Raw genomic sequence first — 15,845 nt, 5'->3', positions numbered from 1 at the left:
AAGCGAATGTTAAACCCTTGCAAGAGGACGAGGACACCTGAGGTTAAAGTGTAAATGAACTTGCGCTGTGCAGTTCTCTGTACAGCACAAGACAGTATAATTTTGGGTGTGCACTTGAGTACTGGGCAGTTCCTTAGCTGATCTCAGCATGTGTGTGTAAAACTGTAGCTGGGTGTGTCCCTACCTATATGTGTGCTGGTTAAGTGCAGTCTCATAGACTCATAGACTTTAAGGTCAGAAGGGACCATTATGATCATCTAGTCTGACTTCCTGCACAATGCAGGCCACAGAATCTCACCCATCCACTCCTGTAACAAACCCCTAACCTATGTCTGAGTTATTGAAGTCCTCAAATTGTGGTTTAAAGACCTCAAGGTACAGAGAATCCTCCAGCAAGTGACCCGTGCCCCATGCTGCAGACGAAGGTGAAAAACCTCCAGGGCCTCTGCCAATCTTCCCTGGAGGAAAATTCCTTCCCGACCCCAAATATGGCGATCAGTTAAACCCTGAGCATGTGGGCAATACTCACCAGCCAGCACCCAGGAAAGAATTCTATATAGTAACTTGGATCCCATCCCATCTAACATCCCATCACAGACCACTGGGCATACTTACCTGCTGATAATCAAAGATTAATTGCCAAAATTAGGCTATTCCATCATACCATCCCCTCCATAAACTTATCAAGCTTAGTCTTAAAGCCAGATATGTCTTTTGCCCCCCACTACTCCCCTTGGAAGGCTATTCCAGAACTTCACTCCTCTAATGGTTCAAAACCTTCATCTAATTTCAAGTCTAAACTTCCTAGTGTCCAGTTTATATCCATTTGTTCTTGTGTCCACATTGGTACTAAGCTTAAATAATTCCTCTCCCTCCCTAATATTTATCCCTCTGAAATATTTATAAAGAGCAATCATATCCCCCCATAACCTTCTTTTGGTTAGGCTAAACAAGCCAAGCTCTTTGAGTCTCCTTTCATAAGACAGGTTTTCCATTCCTCGGATCATCCTAGTAGCCCTTCTCTGTACCTGTTCCAGTTTGAATTCATCCTTCTTAAACATGGGAGACCAGAACTGCACACAGTATTCCAGATGAGGTCTCACCAGTGCCTTGTATAATGGTACTAACACCTCCTTATCTTTGCTGGAAATACCTCGCCTGATGCATCTTAAAACCGCATTAGCTTTTTTAACGGCCATATCACATTGGTGGCTCATAGTTATCCTGTGATCAACCAATACTCCGAGGTCCTTCTCCTCCTCTGTTACTTCCAGCTGATGTGTCCCCAGTTTATAACTAAAATTCTTGTTAATAATCCCTAAATGCATGACCTTGCACTTTTTACTATTAAATTTCATCCTATTACTATTACTCCAGTTTACAAGGTCATCCAGATCTTCCTGTAGGATATCCTAGTCCTCTGTGTTAGCAATACCTCCCAGCTTTGTGTCATCCGCAAACTTTATTAGCACATTCCCACTTTTTGTGCCAAGGTCAGTAATAAAAAGATTAAATAAGATTGGTCCCAAAACTGATCCCTGAGGAACTCCACTAGTAACCTCCTTCCAGTCTGACAGTTCACCTTTCAGTATGACCCATTGTAGTCTCCCCTTTAACCAGTTCCTTATCCACCTTGCTTCAGGAATAGAGTGTAAAGGAAGCCCAGGCTGGTTGGTCAGACGGGCTCAGTGGTACCAGAGTTCCAAGTGGCACCCTGGGGAAAACCGGTCACAACGCCGATTTTTATTTATCACTCCAGTGCATGCACATTTGGGTGTTTGTGCTGGCTCTGAGCATACTCACCCCAGTTGCTTGCATCGATATAAAATACAGTGCAAGACGAGTAGGTATCGCAGTTTACCCCTTGCTGCTGTGTAGATCAGTGTTTTGTGGGACATTTTCTCAATGCTTTATGGAATGCCATCGATTTGCCCAGGTTGTTCAGGGAGATAGGGATCAAGTTCCCACCATGCCACTTTCTCCATCTTATAAGGCTTTCCACAGCCCATAATTTGCTTGTCACTTCTTACAACTCCCACAGTCCTGTGCACTTCTTTTTGGTATCCACCATCTTTCTAGCAGAAGCATGGACCCTGCACAGCTCATCACAAATCCTGAGTGATGCAAACACAGGATGCATTATCCTCCTGTATTTGCAGAACTTGAATGAATATTACTACAACCAGGATTGCAATGAGGAAGATGCAGAGATGTTCAAGTGCAGTGGCTGGAAGCGGCTGATGCTGAAAAAATTGCCAGGCTGCCGCTAGCATTCATATAGCAGCACCATATGGTGCATTGCTACTTCTGGGCCCAAGAAACAAGGACTGATTGGTGGGATCACATTATAATGCGGGTTTGGGATGACGAGCAGTGACTGCAGAACTTGCGGATGTGAAAAGCCATATTTTGGATCTGTGTGCCAAGCTTGACCCAGACCCCTAGCTCGGGCACTGTAGGGAGAACTGCACTTATAGTGGAGAAGCAAGTGGTGGTCACACTTTGGAAATGTGCAGTGTTGGATTGCTATTGGTCAATGGGCAATCAGTTGGATGAACAAATGCCCCCACTGTAGATTTTCCAATTGCGATCATTAAGTGTCTACTGCTGCACAGGTCTGTGACTCTGGGTAATATACAGGAAATGGTGGCTGAATTTGTAACAATGGAGGTTGCCCAAACTGCTGTGGGGCGATAGCATGCATATCCTATTCTGGCACCAGTACATCAACAGGAAGAGATACTTTTCCATGGTTGTGGACGTTCTAGTGTTTCACTGGGGCACTTCAGTAATACTTGTGGGATGGCTGGTGAAAGTACATGATGCTCACATCTTTAAGAACACACGACTTCTCAAAGAGCTGTAAGGAGGGATGTTCTTCCCAGGCCAGCGGATTACCCTTGAGGATGTTGAATGCCAATAGTGATTCTGGGGGACTCAACCTACCCCTTGTTTCCCTGGCTCATGAAGCCTTACACTGGCCACCTGGGTAGCACGAAAGAAAGATCCATCTTCTGGCCCAGCAGATGCAGAGTGACTGATGAGAATATGTTTCTGGTAAATTTGAAGGGACACTGGTGCTGTTTATTCACTAGATTGGATCTCAGTGATGCAAATATCCCCTTGGTATAGCTGCATGTTGTGTATTGCATGATGTGTCAGGTGAAGAGGGGAGAGCTACCGTGACGATGGAGGGTCAAGGTGGACAGATTAGCCGCTGAATTTGAGCCAACCATGGAACAATACAGCTGAGGGAGGCCTTAAAAGACCATTTTAACAGTCTACTACAATAGTATGGCTGACGCTTTTATAAAGTAATGTCTCTTGTGACATTGAAGATTAAATAGCAGGAGGCAATAATCCACCCATATGAATTCTGTACTGCTTGGTGTAAACCAACAGAGATACTCATTTTCCAAAATAGAATTTTGCACACAATAAAGAAACAGACAACAAAATTAAAGTGCTAATAAACAAAGACAATCTCATTACTTCAAAGCGGGTTGTAAAAATCTCTGAAAGGAGATGTAGAAACGTGATGGAGCAGCAAACTACTCATGTTTAAGACAATCAAGGAGCAGTGGGACAGACTATATGCAATTTTGACAGAAAATGGGGATACTCAGCTCATTGATAGCATTGACCACAATACCTTGATCATCTTAATAGAGTTCCTTCAGCCCTTCAAAGAAGTGTCAGATGCACTAGAGTGGTCATCTAGAGCAGTCATCGCAGCCCAGTCTCCACTTAGTGCCCATTTGGTACAAAAGGCTGAAAAAACATCTCCATCCTTGTACCACTGATGAAGATAGTCTAAGTCAAAGCTTTGCAATGTCTCATGGAAAAGTTTGAAATTAGGCCTATGCATAGAGTAGCGGTTTTCCTACACCTACGGACGAAGGGAATGAAATGTTTTCACTGAAGAAGAGAGACAGGAAGATTATCAAGAAACCAAGAAGCTTGTCTCATTGCATGAGGAAAAATATTGCTGCAATGAATCTTATGCTTCTTTTGTCAGCTACATAGACAAAGGAGACAACATTTCACATACAGAGTTTGAGGATTTGAATAACAAGTGTGGAAATGATGATGATGAAGTATCAAAGTATGTCACCCTGATGCTGCCAAAGAATGAAGATGTGCAGCTGCTGGAGTGGTGGAGACAACAGAAGCACAACTTTCCTCTTTTTTTCAGTCGAGTTGCACGGTTCGTGCATTCCACCGTCCCTGCATCTAGTGTACCCTCCAAGAGAGCCATCTCAGTCTCTGATTACACAGTTAATGAGAATCAAACTTCACTTTAGCCAGGACCTGTGGATGATTTAATGGTTTTACACAGTAATATTTCAAAGAAAATCAACAGTTCTGAGAGACATCTAAGACAAAGTCCCGCAATTCAGGGCTGGTATAAGCACAAGCTAAACAGGTGCCCAACTTTTTATTTTATAGTTCAGTTTGTGATTTTGAGTATTATTGACTTGAGACATTTATTTTACTATTTTTGTATGTAAAATGCTATTTGTTCTGATGCCTGTTGTATAATAGGATGTTTAAAATAATAATATAGCAAGTGTGTGCATTTATGAAGCCATATAGCTTCCTTATACAGTATTGATGCATGCACATTGCTGCTCCTCCTGAGAGGTACAGTGAGATAGGGTGCCGGCGCATGAGCAGATGCGGATACATATAAAAGTGGGGTGCGGATCGCGGGTCAGATACAAGTTATTTATTGTGGATGCGGATCCAAATTTTTATATCCCCGCAGCTCTCTATCTGTAAGAAGACCTCAATTTCAAGTCTCTTTTTTTAAAAGGTCTTCCTCTCTGCACGGATATTCAGGGTAGATAAATTTTAGCCAGGATGTCTTTTCCTGGGTTGTACAATTTTTCTAGGTGCTTTTAGCTAGTATCGTCTGGTTGGGGAGGCATCTTCTCTTTGCCTGACTGCACCACAAATTGTGAGCATGGTTTTCTATGTACACTAATACATACATTCATAACCACACTCTTCATACATATCTTCTAATGACCATTAAGTTTAGTACATTACAAGCTTTCATAAAAAAATCTTACTCGCCTTTTATAATATAATAAAGTTGTATATAATCTGTTGATTCAAGTGCTTATTCTTTGGGGGTTCAAACTCCCTATTCTCCCCTTGGCATGTTTGGACCCTGATTGACACAGGTGCAGAGAACCCAGCTGCTGGTGGTGTCCCAAAACTGCCTGGGCCCATATGCTGCAGGCCTGTTTACTGCAATAGAGCTAATCAAACTCATCCCAGAGTAGCATAGGAAAGTCTCCTGTCACAGGGGAAGAAACAAGGCTGACATAACTAGAAATCTTTGAAAGGTTCGCAGAGTATCTCCACGAAAGCTTCATTTAGATCTCTCAAGAGGATAAAAGGGATGCCCTTATTCAGATAAACAAAGTACACTGCATCCTCCCCTCTACCCCTCCCCCCACCTAGCCCAGTAAACCAAAGAATTGAAAAGTGGACATTGAGTCTACTTTCTGACACTAATCTGATGTGGACTGTGAGATCAGATTGCCATACTAATTTATTTGAATTTATTCCCTAATGTTTTATTTTCTGACATTATACTACTAAAGTAATCAAAAGTCAATGCCTTTGTTCTGTAAATCCGCAGATGAGATGGGCACCATTTTAAAATGGGGAATGATGGTGGAAGGGGGTTTAGTTAGGAAGATGACGTTTTGGGTAACAAAAGGCAAAAAAATATATATAAATTGCATGTATGCTCTTAACGAGCTCCCTTCCCCTTCATCAGCAAGCTTATCCGCACTCACTTGGTGGGACTGGTTTGAAACCGCTGCTGTTTCCCACCTCCAATTATCAGTAATCAGTTTGCTTAAAAATTAAAAAAAACTGAGCTCTGTATGTAATGCTCTTCTAGGTATTACACAGTTTTGAAGTATTTGGAATATAAATGTCTGATTCTGAACCTTCATTTGATACCAGAATGATGTTAAAGAGCTGTTTTGCTTCATGATAGTGCATTTAGTTCTAACCAAATTTCTGTGACTTCAACAAGAATACAGTACTTTAGGGACTTGACTCTCTCCTGGTGCTGTTCTGTATAAATAAATATGGAACTGTAAAACTGCACAGTGTGAGGTTAGATAGTATAAACAAGGCTTTTTCTTACTGGAAGTAGACACAGGGATAGTGTCTGGTTATACATCCAGCCAGAGTCTGCAAGAAATAATTTATTAGTTTCTCAGAAGTTGAAGAAGCAGTATAAGTTTGGGGATGGGAGGAGTAATGCAGCAGAGAATGCGTCTATAGTGTTTATTTTTTAGAACTCTGTAAACAGCAGTTGCATTACATCCTGCCAAACCCTGATATTTTTTCAGCATTTTTAACAGTGTAACAAAGAAAAAGTTGCAAGATAAGGTACATCAGTGTTCACTTGCTAATTCATCATAACTAGAAAGTATTTTTATTTTTTAAAATAAAATTGACAAAGTTTTAATATAATTTTTAAATATTTAAAGTGAAAGCTTGAAATGTTAATGCAATTTGAGATATGTTGTATTTGGTAGCAGCCACACTTTAAAAAAAGAATGTTCCAGTACAACATTTTCTGTAGACTTCACACTATATAGTAGGGGTGGACAAACTACGGCCCGAGGGCTGCATCTGGCCCGCCAGCCGTTTTAATCCAGCCCTTGAGCTACCACTGGGGAGCAGGATCTGGGGCTTGCTGCTCTCCGGCACTCTAGCCAGGGAGCAGGGTTGGGGGCCGCTCCACGCGGCTCCTGGAAGCAGCGACATGTCCACCCAGGGGCAGCCAGGGGGCTCCACTCTGCATGCTACCCCCATCCCAAGCACCGCCCCCTGCAGCTCCTGTTGGCTGGGAACCATGGCTTGAGGTAAGTGCTGCCCGTAGCATGCACCCTGATCCCCGCCCCAGCCCCAACCCCCTGCCCCAGCCCTGATTCCCCCTCCCACCCACCAAACCCCTCAGTTCCAGCCTGGAGCACCCGCCTGCACCCCCAGCTAGAGCCCTCACCCCTTCCCATACCCCAGCCCCAATTTCATGAGCATTCATGGCCCACTATACAATTTCTATACCCAGATGTGGCCTCCGGGCTAAAAAGTTTGCCCACCCCTGCCATATAGTGTACATAATCATACTACAGTAGAACCTCAGAGTTACGAACACTTTGGGAATGGAGGTTGTTCATAACTCTGAAATGTTCGTAACTAAATAAAATGTTATGGTGGTTCTTTCAAAAGTTTACAACTGAACATTGACTTAATACAGCTTTGAAACTTTACTATGCCGAAGAAAAATGTTGCTTTCCCTTTATTTTTTTTAGTAGTTTACATTTAACACACTACTGTACTGTATTTGCTTTTTTTGTGTGTGTCTGTTGCTGCCTGATTGTGTACTTCTAGTTCCAAATGAGGTATGTGGTTGATTGGTCAGTTCGTAACTGGTGTTTATAACTCTGAGGTTCTACTGCAGTATATTAAAAATATAACATTTGTGAATCTTATAAGACTTTAACAAGGAAATTTTATAGTATAAATTACTTATAAATATCAGTTTATCTAGCAATGACAAGACATCAAACTGTGGAATCTAGAATATAGGAAGGCCTTCCTATTTTAGGTCTTAATTTAGTTTAAATATTATTGGTCAGATTTTCAGAAGTACTGAGCATCCACAAATCCCATTGAAGTTAATGTAAGCTGCTAGTGCTCAGCACCTTTGAAAATCAGATCATATCACTTTGTAGTAATGTAAACTTGTAAAAAGGTTGCAGTTCAACTTTTATTGTATCCACTTAGGTCCATTCATAACTGTCTCAGATTTTCTTTTTGCGTTGGAACTGAAACTTTCCACTCTCGGAATGAAATCGTGGCCCCATTTAAGAGAGTAGGAGTTTTGCCATTGATTTCAGCAGAGCCGAAACTTAACTCAAGCCAGGTCTCAGCTCAAAAGTCAATGTTTTGGGGAAGTTTACACACAACATATTCAGTTGTTTTTGAGATGGATGATTTGTGGAAAAATACTTTCTCCATTTAAAAATAGGCTTTCTTCATACACTTACCTCAAACAGCAGAACTTTAAAGCTTACCTTCATACATGGTTAGCCTTCAGTGAAGAAATCTATGAGGCAAGGCTAGCTTTTTTTGGTGGAGGAGGAAAGGTTTAGGAACAACTTTCAAATGAGGAAATAAGCATTAGAAATCGGCATATGCATGCAACACACTTTTTTTTTTTTACTGCAAGTTTTTAGTTACGTTATTGCCTGAAGTACTGTGGAGTTATATAATTTCATAGTGGTTAAATTCATAATTCTATAGTATCAAAATGATATTTTCCCTCTAAATTCAGAATAGTGTAGTTTAAATTCTCTGGCATCACAGAAAAACACAATTGCATAACTTCATAAGCAGAATTTTTGTTTATCTGTTGTAGGTCTTGCAGTTTATTGAGTTTATATAATAGAATTCTAAACTTCATATTGTAGGATAGCTATAATTTTTTTTAAAATCTAATGTAATTAAATGCAAGTATCTACATTAATGCAACTTAAAGTTGTAAACTTCAAATATTAAAGTCAGGAAATTCAAAAGTTAAGGATCTCAGCAATATTAATGTAGTCACATTTTGCATATAGGGAAGTGTTTTGAATTATTAAGGCTTTTAAGTTAATTTATTTAATAAGTATTGCGTGCAGTTTGGGTCAGTTAAGATTTTTATAGCAATGTTAACTTTTGCATTTCCTAACTTATAAAGTTGCTGTAAGTATGATATTTTTAATGTATTTAATTTTTTCACTTCATATATGAAACTTACTTGCTTTAATTGCCTTTTATGTGTTTTAAAACTAGGTGAATTTTCTTTTTCAGGTAAGCTTCTGGGTCGTTAGAGAGATTCTTCATGCACAAACTTTAAAAATAAGAGCTGAAGTTTTGAGCCACTATATTAAAACTGCTAAGGTAAGACTTTTTGTTTTGGGACTCAATATGCTGTAACTTTTATATGCAAGTTCACTCTTTCAAAAATGCATGTGGATAAATATTTGTTTAACTCTCCATTTGGCTGTAGTGGTGTCTGTTAACATGTGGTAGTGTTTGACCTCATCAGTGTGACAACATCAGCAGAAAGGGTGACAGACCAAAGCTCCAGAACTGGAGTTATATGCCTAAACAAAAATTTACTTGGTTTAAGAAAATGCTTTCAGATGCTGTATTTCAAATAATTTACTAATTAATATTTTCTAATTTTAATGTTTACTAATTTTATTTTTCTATCAGTATAATTTATTACCCGTTTTGTTGGATAATCTGAATTAAGCACTTGTTGCTATTTGCAGGCTCTGAATATTTTACTTTGCTCTTGCTGATGCTCTTTAAAATACATTGTTTATTTTTGCTGCTTGGAAGGAAAGGGCCTGAGACCTCTTTTCTTCTAGTAATAATGTTATGGGTAATATCAATCTGTCTGTCTGTCCTGTCTGAACAGAATAACACTTATTGATTGTGATATAGAAGTTTTATTTGAGGCTTTTCCCACCACAGGAATATTGACAGCACAGCATCATCCGTTCATAGCAGCATTTTTTAATGTGTGTTTGATTCTGATCATCTAATAAGATTGTTTTTTTTTCCCCAAAAAAAATTTTCTTGTTTAATCTGTTCTATCTTGTATTTAGCTGTGACATTTAGTACCCTTCCCAGACCTGAAGAATAACTTTGTGTATCTCAAAAGCTTTTCTTTCACCAACAGAAGATGGTCCAATAAAAGATATTACTTCACCCACCTATTGTCTCTGTCATGGGACCAACAAGGCTACAACAAAACTGCAATTACCAAAATGTCTGTTCTGCAGTCTAGTTTTTAAGATCACACCTCTTATGGATAAAGGGCTGTTTCCTACGTAGTTTTGTTTTTCCTGAATCCATACTACTTTTGGCTATGATCTCATTAGCTAAGAAGAATCAGGCTTGATTGATATTTGGGTAGGAGACCTCTAAGGTTATGACAGATTTCAGTTACTAATCTGCCTGAGGTGTCAGGTGATCAGGCTGAGGCCACAGGATCGTTTGGGGAGGAGATGATGAAACACACCAAGGGTTGAAATTTTAAAGATTTATTAATTAAAATAATAAAATAACAGCGGAGAGTGGTGGGTGCTCCCCACATTACTCAGAGGAAGGAAGAAAGCGTTGGTGCTCCAAGCCCTAACCCACTTTCATACACACACTCTACCCACGGCTGGCCAAGTCTGGGTGTAATGTAAGAAGACGAGGGGGAAGAGTGGATGGGAGTTCTGTCCTGGGCCCAGGTCATCTGGGGTCTACTGTAATCTCTGCCTTGCTTGGGCTCTCGGGAGGGTTTAAGTCCTGGGTTCCTTTGGGGGTGTTGTCATCCAGGGCCTTCTGTGCCTGGTGCTCAATTGGCTTGCTGTGGCCTTCTCGGCTGCCCAAAGCACACCGGCTCTGGAGACATTGTTTTCCCTCCTATTGGCCTTCACTGTCACTGCCTCATTCGCTCTCACCGTTTTCGCTGCTATTTCTGCAGCTCTGCTCAACTTAGTTCTCCTCTTCTCATGGTTGTGCAGCTGTAGATTTCTTGTCTAGCCCATGACTTTGGCAGCATCTTATCTCCACACATTGCTAGCTGAAGTGCCGAGTTAACCCATTCTCTGCTCTCTTCCTTCTTTCCCTCTCTTGGCCTCTTGCACCCTGCAAGGAATCTTCCATTCCATATTCACACCTTTGGCTCTCCCCTGAAATGCCTTGCGTTGCTTGCCACCGCATTAGCAACATACAGCGCTGATTTGCCTCCCTATGGGACCCCCCGGAGGGAGGGAGTCCTTGGGCCTGTGACAAGGTAAGCTTAGAGTCCTGCAAGAAGCAGTATTTCAGCAGGTGACATTCTAACCCATTAGTCAGCACTTAACCAATGCTTCAGCATGCTGCTGAATATTGGGACAAAGTACTGTTGGAGGTATTTATCTTTTGAATGAGACATAAAATTACAGTTTTAAATGTAACACTTGTAACTAAACACCTATGGAAGTTTTTGCAAGAGTAGTGGTGTTTGAGCTGGCCGCGTTCATTAATGGTAGGGATGTTAATCATAGCCAAATATCAGTATTCACTATTACTTTCTGCTACTGCCCTTTAAAATCACACTTCAGCTTATTCTGCTCTTCTCCATGTAGGGCTTAGAGAACAAAAGATGTGAAGTATTTCTAATAGTGTTTCAACTCTACAGGGTTCGAATTCACTAATTTTGCAATGTAGGGAAGACAGTTAATTTGCCAGTATGTTTATCATTTATTGCATTATATATAGGATGGTGTAAGAATGTAGAGGGTCGTGTAAGACATTCATATATCCTGAATGCAATAGAAGTAGAGAACTAAAAACAAAACAAAACCAAATCTAGTAAGGGCTATAAAGACCAAAAAAATACCTATTTCCTAGTCATAGTGAGATCTACTTAATAAGCTTGGAAAATATTTGTACAAATCACTTCGGTATGGCTTTTGCTTTTTTAATTAAAAATGAAAGGATGGGGATAAAAAAAAATCTTAACTATTAATTTCAACATAAATAGGGAATCTATTAAAGTGTGTAGTGAGAGAGGTTCACATATGGTGATAATCTGTGCAGAATCACGTAGAATAAAGTTTCCATGAAACTCAGTGCCCTAAAGATAATAGCTACAGTCATCCAAGGATTCACCAGTTATATACTGTAAAGATTTAATTAAGATACCATTTTTACACTGTTATACAGTATGGTTTGTTTTTTACGTATGAGCCTAACTTGCCTTCTGTGTAATCTTAAAATGTTTGATCAGTATTTTTAACCACTGTACATTCATCACTTTACTGCAGTTGGAGTATTTTTTCAGTTGTATGTGTTTTCATCTACAGAAACTTTATGAGCTGAATAACCTGCATGCCCTTATGGCAGTGGTGTCTGGATTGCAAAGTGCCCCCATCTTCAGGCTGACTAAAACTTGGGCGGTAAGTAAGCTCAGTAGGGTAATTTGTGATTTTGTTTATTCCTTCTTGAAAAATAGATTTATTATAACCTTTTGTAGCTTGCTTCAAGGATCCAATTATTATTAAAGATACTTTTGAATCCTATTGTACTGTGTACAATGTGTTTTTAGTCACTTAAGTCTCCATTCTCCTCTTAAGTCTTTTTCCATTTTGACATTGAAATATTTTCCTTTGAAAAATTTTTCCCTGCAGATTCTGTTAAATACAATGGTTCCTAATTTGGCCAAATGCTATTTTGTATTAGTTGTTGGAATATTATGAAGGCCAAGAGAGTTGTATTTTAATCATGCAAGGGATCATATTGTTGGAGTATTTTTAGCTATAGAGAATAAATGTCCAAAAATTACTTGCTCAGATTCCATAAATAATATTCTTGTTTCTATCACTGATAACCAAATTTGATCTTTTTTCAGTTGTAGTAAATGTATTGAACAGTATATTTGCATGTCTCATTTTTTAATATCAAATTTTGAAAGTGTGAAGTTTTTTGTTTGGCAGTTTTTTCTCTCTGCTACACTATATTTGGCTAAAATAGAAAGTAAGATGATTTTTCTGTACAAGTTTCACTGGTCAGCACAATTTTGGGAATAGCTTTTGCTAATTGCTGCTGCAGATCCAAGAAAAATAGTGTCTGATTTTGCCATAAATTATATGCCTGCATAGCCAGACAGATGGGCTTCATCTTTTGCAATGTATTCAAACACGGTAAAGTTTAATCAGCAATTGAAATACTTGTGTGTAAGGCATATACATGAATTGACTTGTAAAATGATGGCTGACAGCTCTCAGCGAGGGCATATTAGTGGACAGAACTTTCTCTTCTTCTTCGAGTGATTGCTCATGTGTATTCCACAATAGGTGTGCTTGCTCGCCATGTGCACTGGTGCTGGAAGTTTTTCCCCTAGCAGTACCCATAGCGGGGGAGTGCCCCCCGCAACCCCTGGAGTAGTGCCTGCTTGGCGCGGTGTAAGGGGAGCTGTGCGCTCCCCTCACCCTTAGTTCCTTCTTGCTGCCAGTGAAGGTGTGTCAGAACTGCTCTGCTCCTGCTCTGCTGTAGCTTGTCCCCAGAATTGTTCATTCGTTCAACGTTAGTACCTGTAGTTAGTTAGCTGTTTAGTTAGTTTAGTCAGTCAGTGAGCCTGGGCCAGGGCATGCCCCAGGCCACGCGGTTTAAGTTGTGAGGCTCTTGCAGGCGTTCTATGCCAAGGAGAGACCCGCACACAGATTGTTTGCGCTGCTTGGGAGAAACCCATATCAGCAAAAGGTGCAAGATTTGCAAGTCGTTTAAGCCTCCGTACCGGTCTCGGTCGAGGGGACGTTCCCGATGCCGATCACCACCCGGTGACCACTCGGGGCAGAGTCCAGGTGGATTGCCCTCGACACAGACCAGACTGTCTGGCTGGGTTCCCTCTGGCAGGGACTTGCTTGTCCTCAAGGAGCGAATATCGACGGGACCATGGTGGGCGTCGCCGTCTGTCCTTGTCTCGGAGAGGGTACCGCAGTCAGTCATGACACGATCGATGCAGTTCCCGCTCGGACTCCCGCTCCAAGTCTCCGTCAAGATGTTGCAGCCCCGGGCGTCGATTGCCGGCATCTTGCCGTTGCAGGTCCACCCACTGAGGCTGTTCGTGGAGCAGCTATTACCGTCGGTACCAGTCCTCCATGTCAAGATTGTGGTCCTGTGACCATCATAGTTCCTGACCCCGCCGCTCCTCCCAGTCCAGGGACAGCAGCAGATCTTACGCCAGCCTGGTCTCCATCCGTAGCTGTCCCTCGATGGCACCAAGCATCGTGGCCAGCCGAATGGTACCAGTGGGCACTGTGGCCTATAGCGCAGCCCCCGGTGGGAGCTCGCTTGGTGGCCAGAGCTTCGGAAGCACCATCGGCCTCCTTCTCCAGATCCCCAAGGAAGGAGTCGGTGGGACGGAAGTCCTCGGCACTGTGCCTGGAGTCTGACCAGGTGGTGGACCCTCCGGGGGCGTCAGACACCCAGAGCACCACACCTGTCTCTTCACCCGCCTGGAGGAGGTGATAGCGGCCCTGCCTCCCTGTGTCCCAGAGGAGGACTCTAGGGCCCACCAAGAATTCTTAAAGAGGGTGGCAGTGAGCCTACACCTCCAGGCAGAGGAGATGGAGGAGCCATTGGACTCCCTGTGTAACATGTTGTCCCCATCGGCACCGGGTGGGGTGGCCTTGCCTCTCCATGAAGGGGTGGCTTTGATTTCAAATGCCCTGTGGCAGACACCGGCCTCTTTGGCCCCCATCTCTAAAAAGGCAAAACGTAAGTACTTTGTACCCACTAAAGGGCACGAGTACTTGTATACCCACCCAACTCCTTGGTGGTCGAGTCGGTTAACCATAGGGACAGCAGGGTCAGCCAGCCCCGACCCCAAAGAACAAAGACTCTCGGAGACGAGACTCTTTCGGAAGGAAAATGTATTAATCTTCGAGCTTCCAGTTACAAGTGGCAATCCATCAGGCTCTCCTGGGCCAGTACGAATTCAATCTGTGGGGCTCCCTGCCTAAGTTTGAGGACTCCCTCCTGGAGCTCAATAGGAAGGAGTTTAAGGCACTAGTGGAGGAAGGGACAGTGGCTGCTAGGGTGTCCCTGCAGGCAGCCTTGGATGCCGCGGACATGGCCGCACGATCAATGGCCTCCGCGGTGTTCATGAGACGAGTGTCGTGGCTGCTACTCTCTGGGCTGTCCAGCAAGGCGCAGTCTTCCATGCAGGATCTCCCGTTTGATAGGAAAGCTCTGTTTGCGGAGGAAACAGATACAAGGCTGCATGGCATGAAAGACTCCCGCACGACCCTTCAGACTCTGGGACTCTATGTCCCGGCTCCGGCAAAACCTAAATTCAAGCCGCGGCAGACTCCTGTCCAGGCCACCCTCCCGAAGTACGAGGCTGCCCATAAGAAGCAGTGGGACTGTAAGAGATGCCCTCAGAGACAGTCTCGGCCTGCCCCCCAGCCTGGGTCCTCCGAGGGCAAGCAGGAGGGGAAAAGGCATCTTTGATGGGACGCTCAGGAGCCAATCCTCATCAGGGATCCACCCCCAATAAAGCTTCCCTTCTCCAATTGGTTGTGTGCTTTCCTCCCAGAATGGTCGCGGCTAACCTCAGACGGATGGGTCCTCAACACCGTTTCCCGGGGTTACACCCTCTAGTTTACTTCCTCCTGCCCAACCACCCCCTGCCCCCGTTCTTCTTGAGGGACCCCTCGCACAAAGCTCTGCTCGAGCTGGAGGTGGGGCAGCACCTACGACTAGGAGCGATAGAGGTGGTGCCCGAGGAGTATTATTCCCGTTATTTCCTTATCCTGAAGGCCAAAGGGGGGCTCAGGCCCATCCTGGACCTCCAAGGTCTGAACCAGTACATGGTGAAGCTCAAGTTCCGCATGGTCTCCCTGGCCTCCATCATCCCCTCCCTGGATCCCGGGGACTGGTACACTGCCCTCGATCTACAGGATACGTACTTCCACATCCACGTATTCGAGGGGCACAGACGTTTCATCCGTTTCGTGGTGGGACAGAATCATTACCAATTCATGGTCCTTCCGTTGTTCTGTCCACTGCCCCCAGGGTGTTTACAAAATGCATGTCAGTGGTAGTGGCCTACCTCAGATGGCGGACGGTCCAGATATTCCCCTATCTGGACGATTGGCTTGTCAAGGGCAGCTCCTGGTCGCAGGTGAGGGATCATGTGGCGCTCCTTCTGTCCACATGCACCACCTTGGGACAGTTGGTAAACAACACCAAGTCCATGTTAATCCTGGTCCAAC

General features: G+C 42.9%; 1 protein-coding gene across 3 annotated transcripts in view; it reads left to right on the top strand.

Moving 5' to 3' along the window:
• Nucleotides 1-15,845, top strand: part of RALGPS2 (Ral GEF with PH domain and SH3 binding motif 2) — a 298,932-nt gene that overhangs the window by 119,189 nt on the left and 163,898 nt on the right. For all 3 annotated transcript variants that reach the window (XM_045028272.1, XM_045028273.1, XM_045028274.1), the window contains 2 exons: nucleotides 8,893-8,982; nucleotides 11,934-12,026. In XM_045028272.1, coding sequence (XP_044884207.1) covers nucleotides 8,893-8,982; nucleotides 11,934-12,026 — 183 coding nt within the window. The remainder of the gene's footprint in view (nucleotides 1-8,892; nucleotides 8,983-11,933; nucleotides 12,027-15,845) is intronic.

Source organism: Mauremys mutica, chromosome 8 (assembly GCF_020497125.1).
Source record: "Mauremys mutica isolate MM-2020 ecotype Southern chromosome 8, ASM2049712v1, whole genome shotgun sequence".
NCBI classification, from domain to species: Eukaryota; Metazoa; Chordata; order Testudines; family Geoemydidae; genus Mauremys; species Mauremys mutica.
This window is presented reverse-complemented; position numbering and strand designations above follow the sequence as displayed.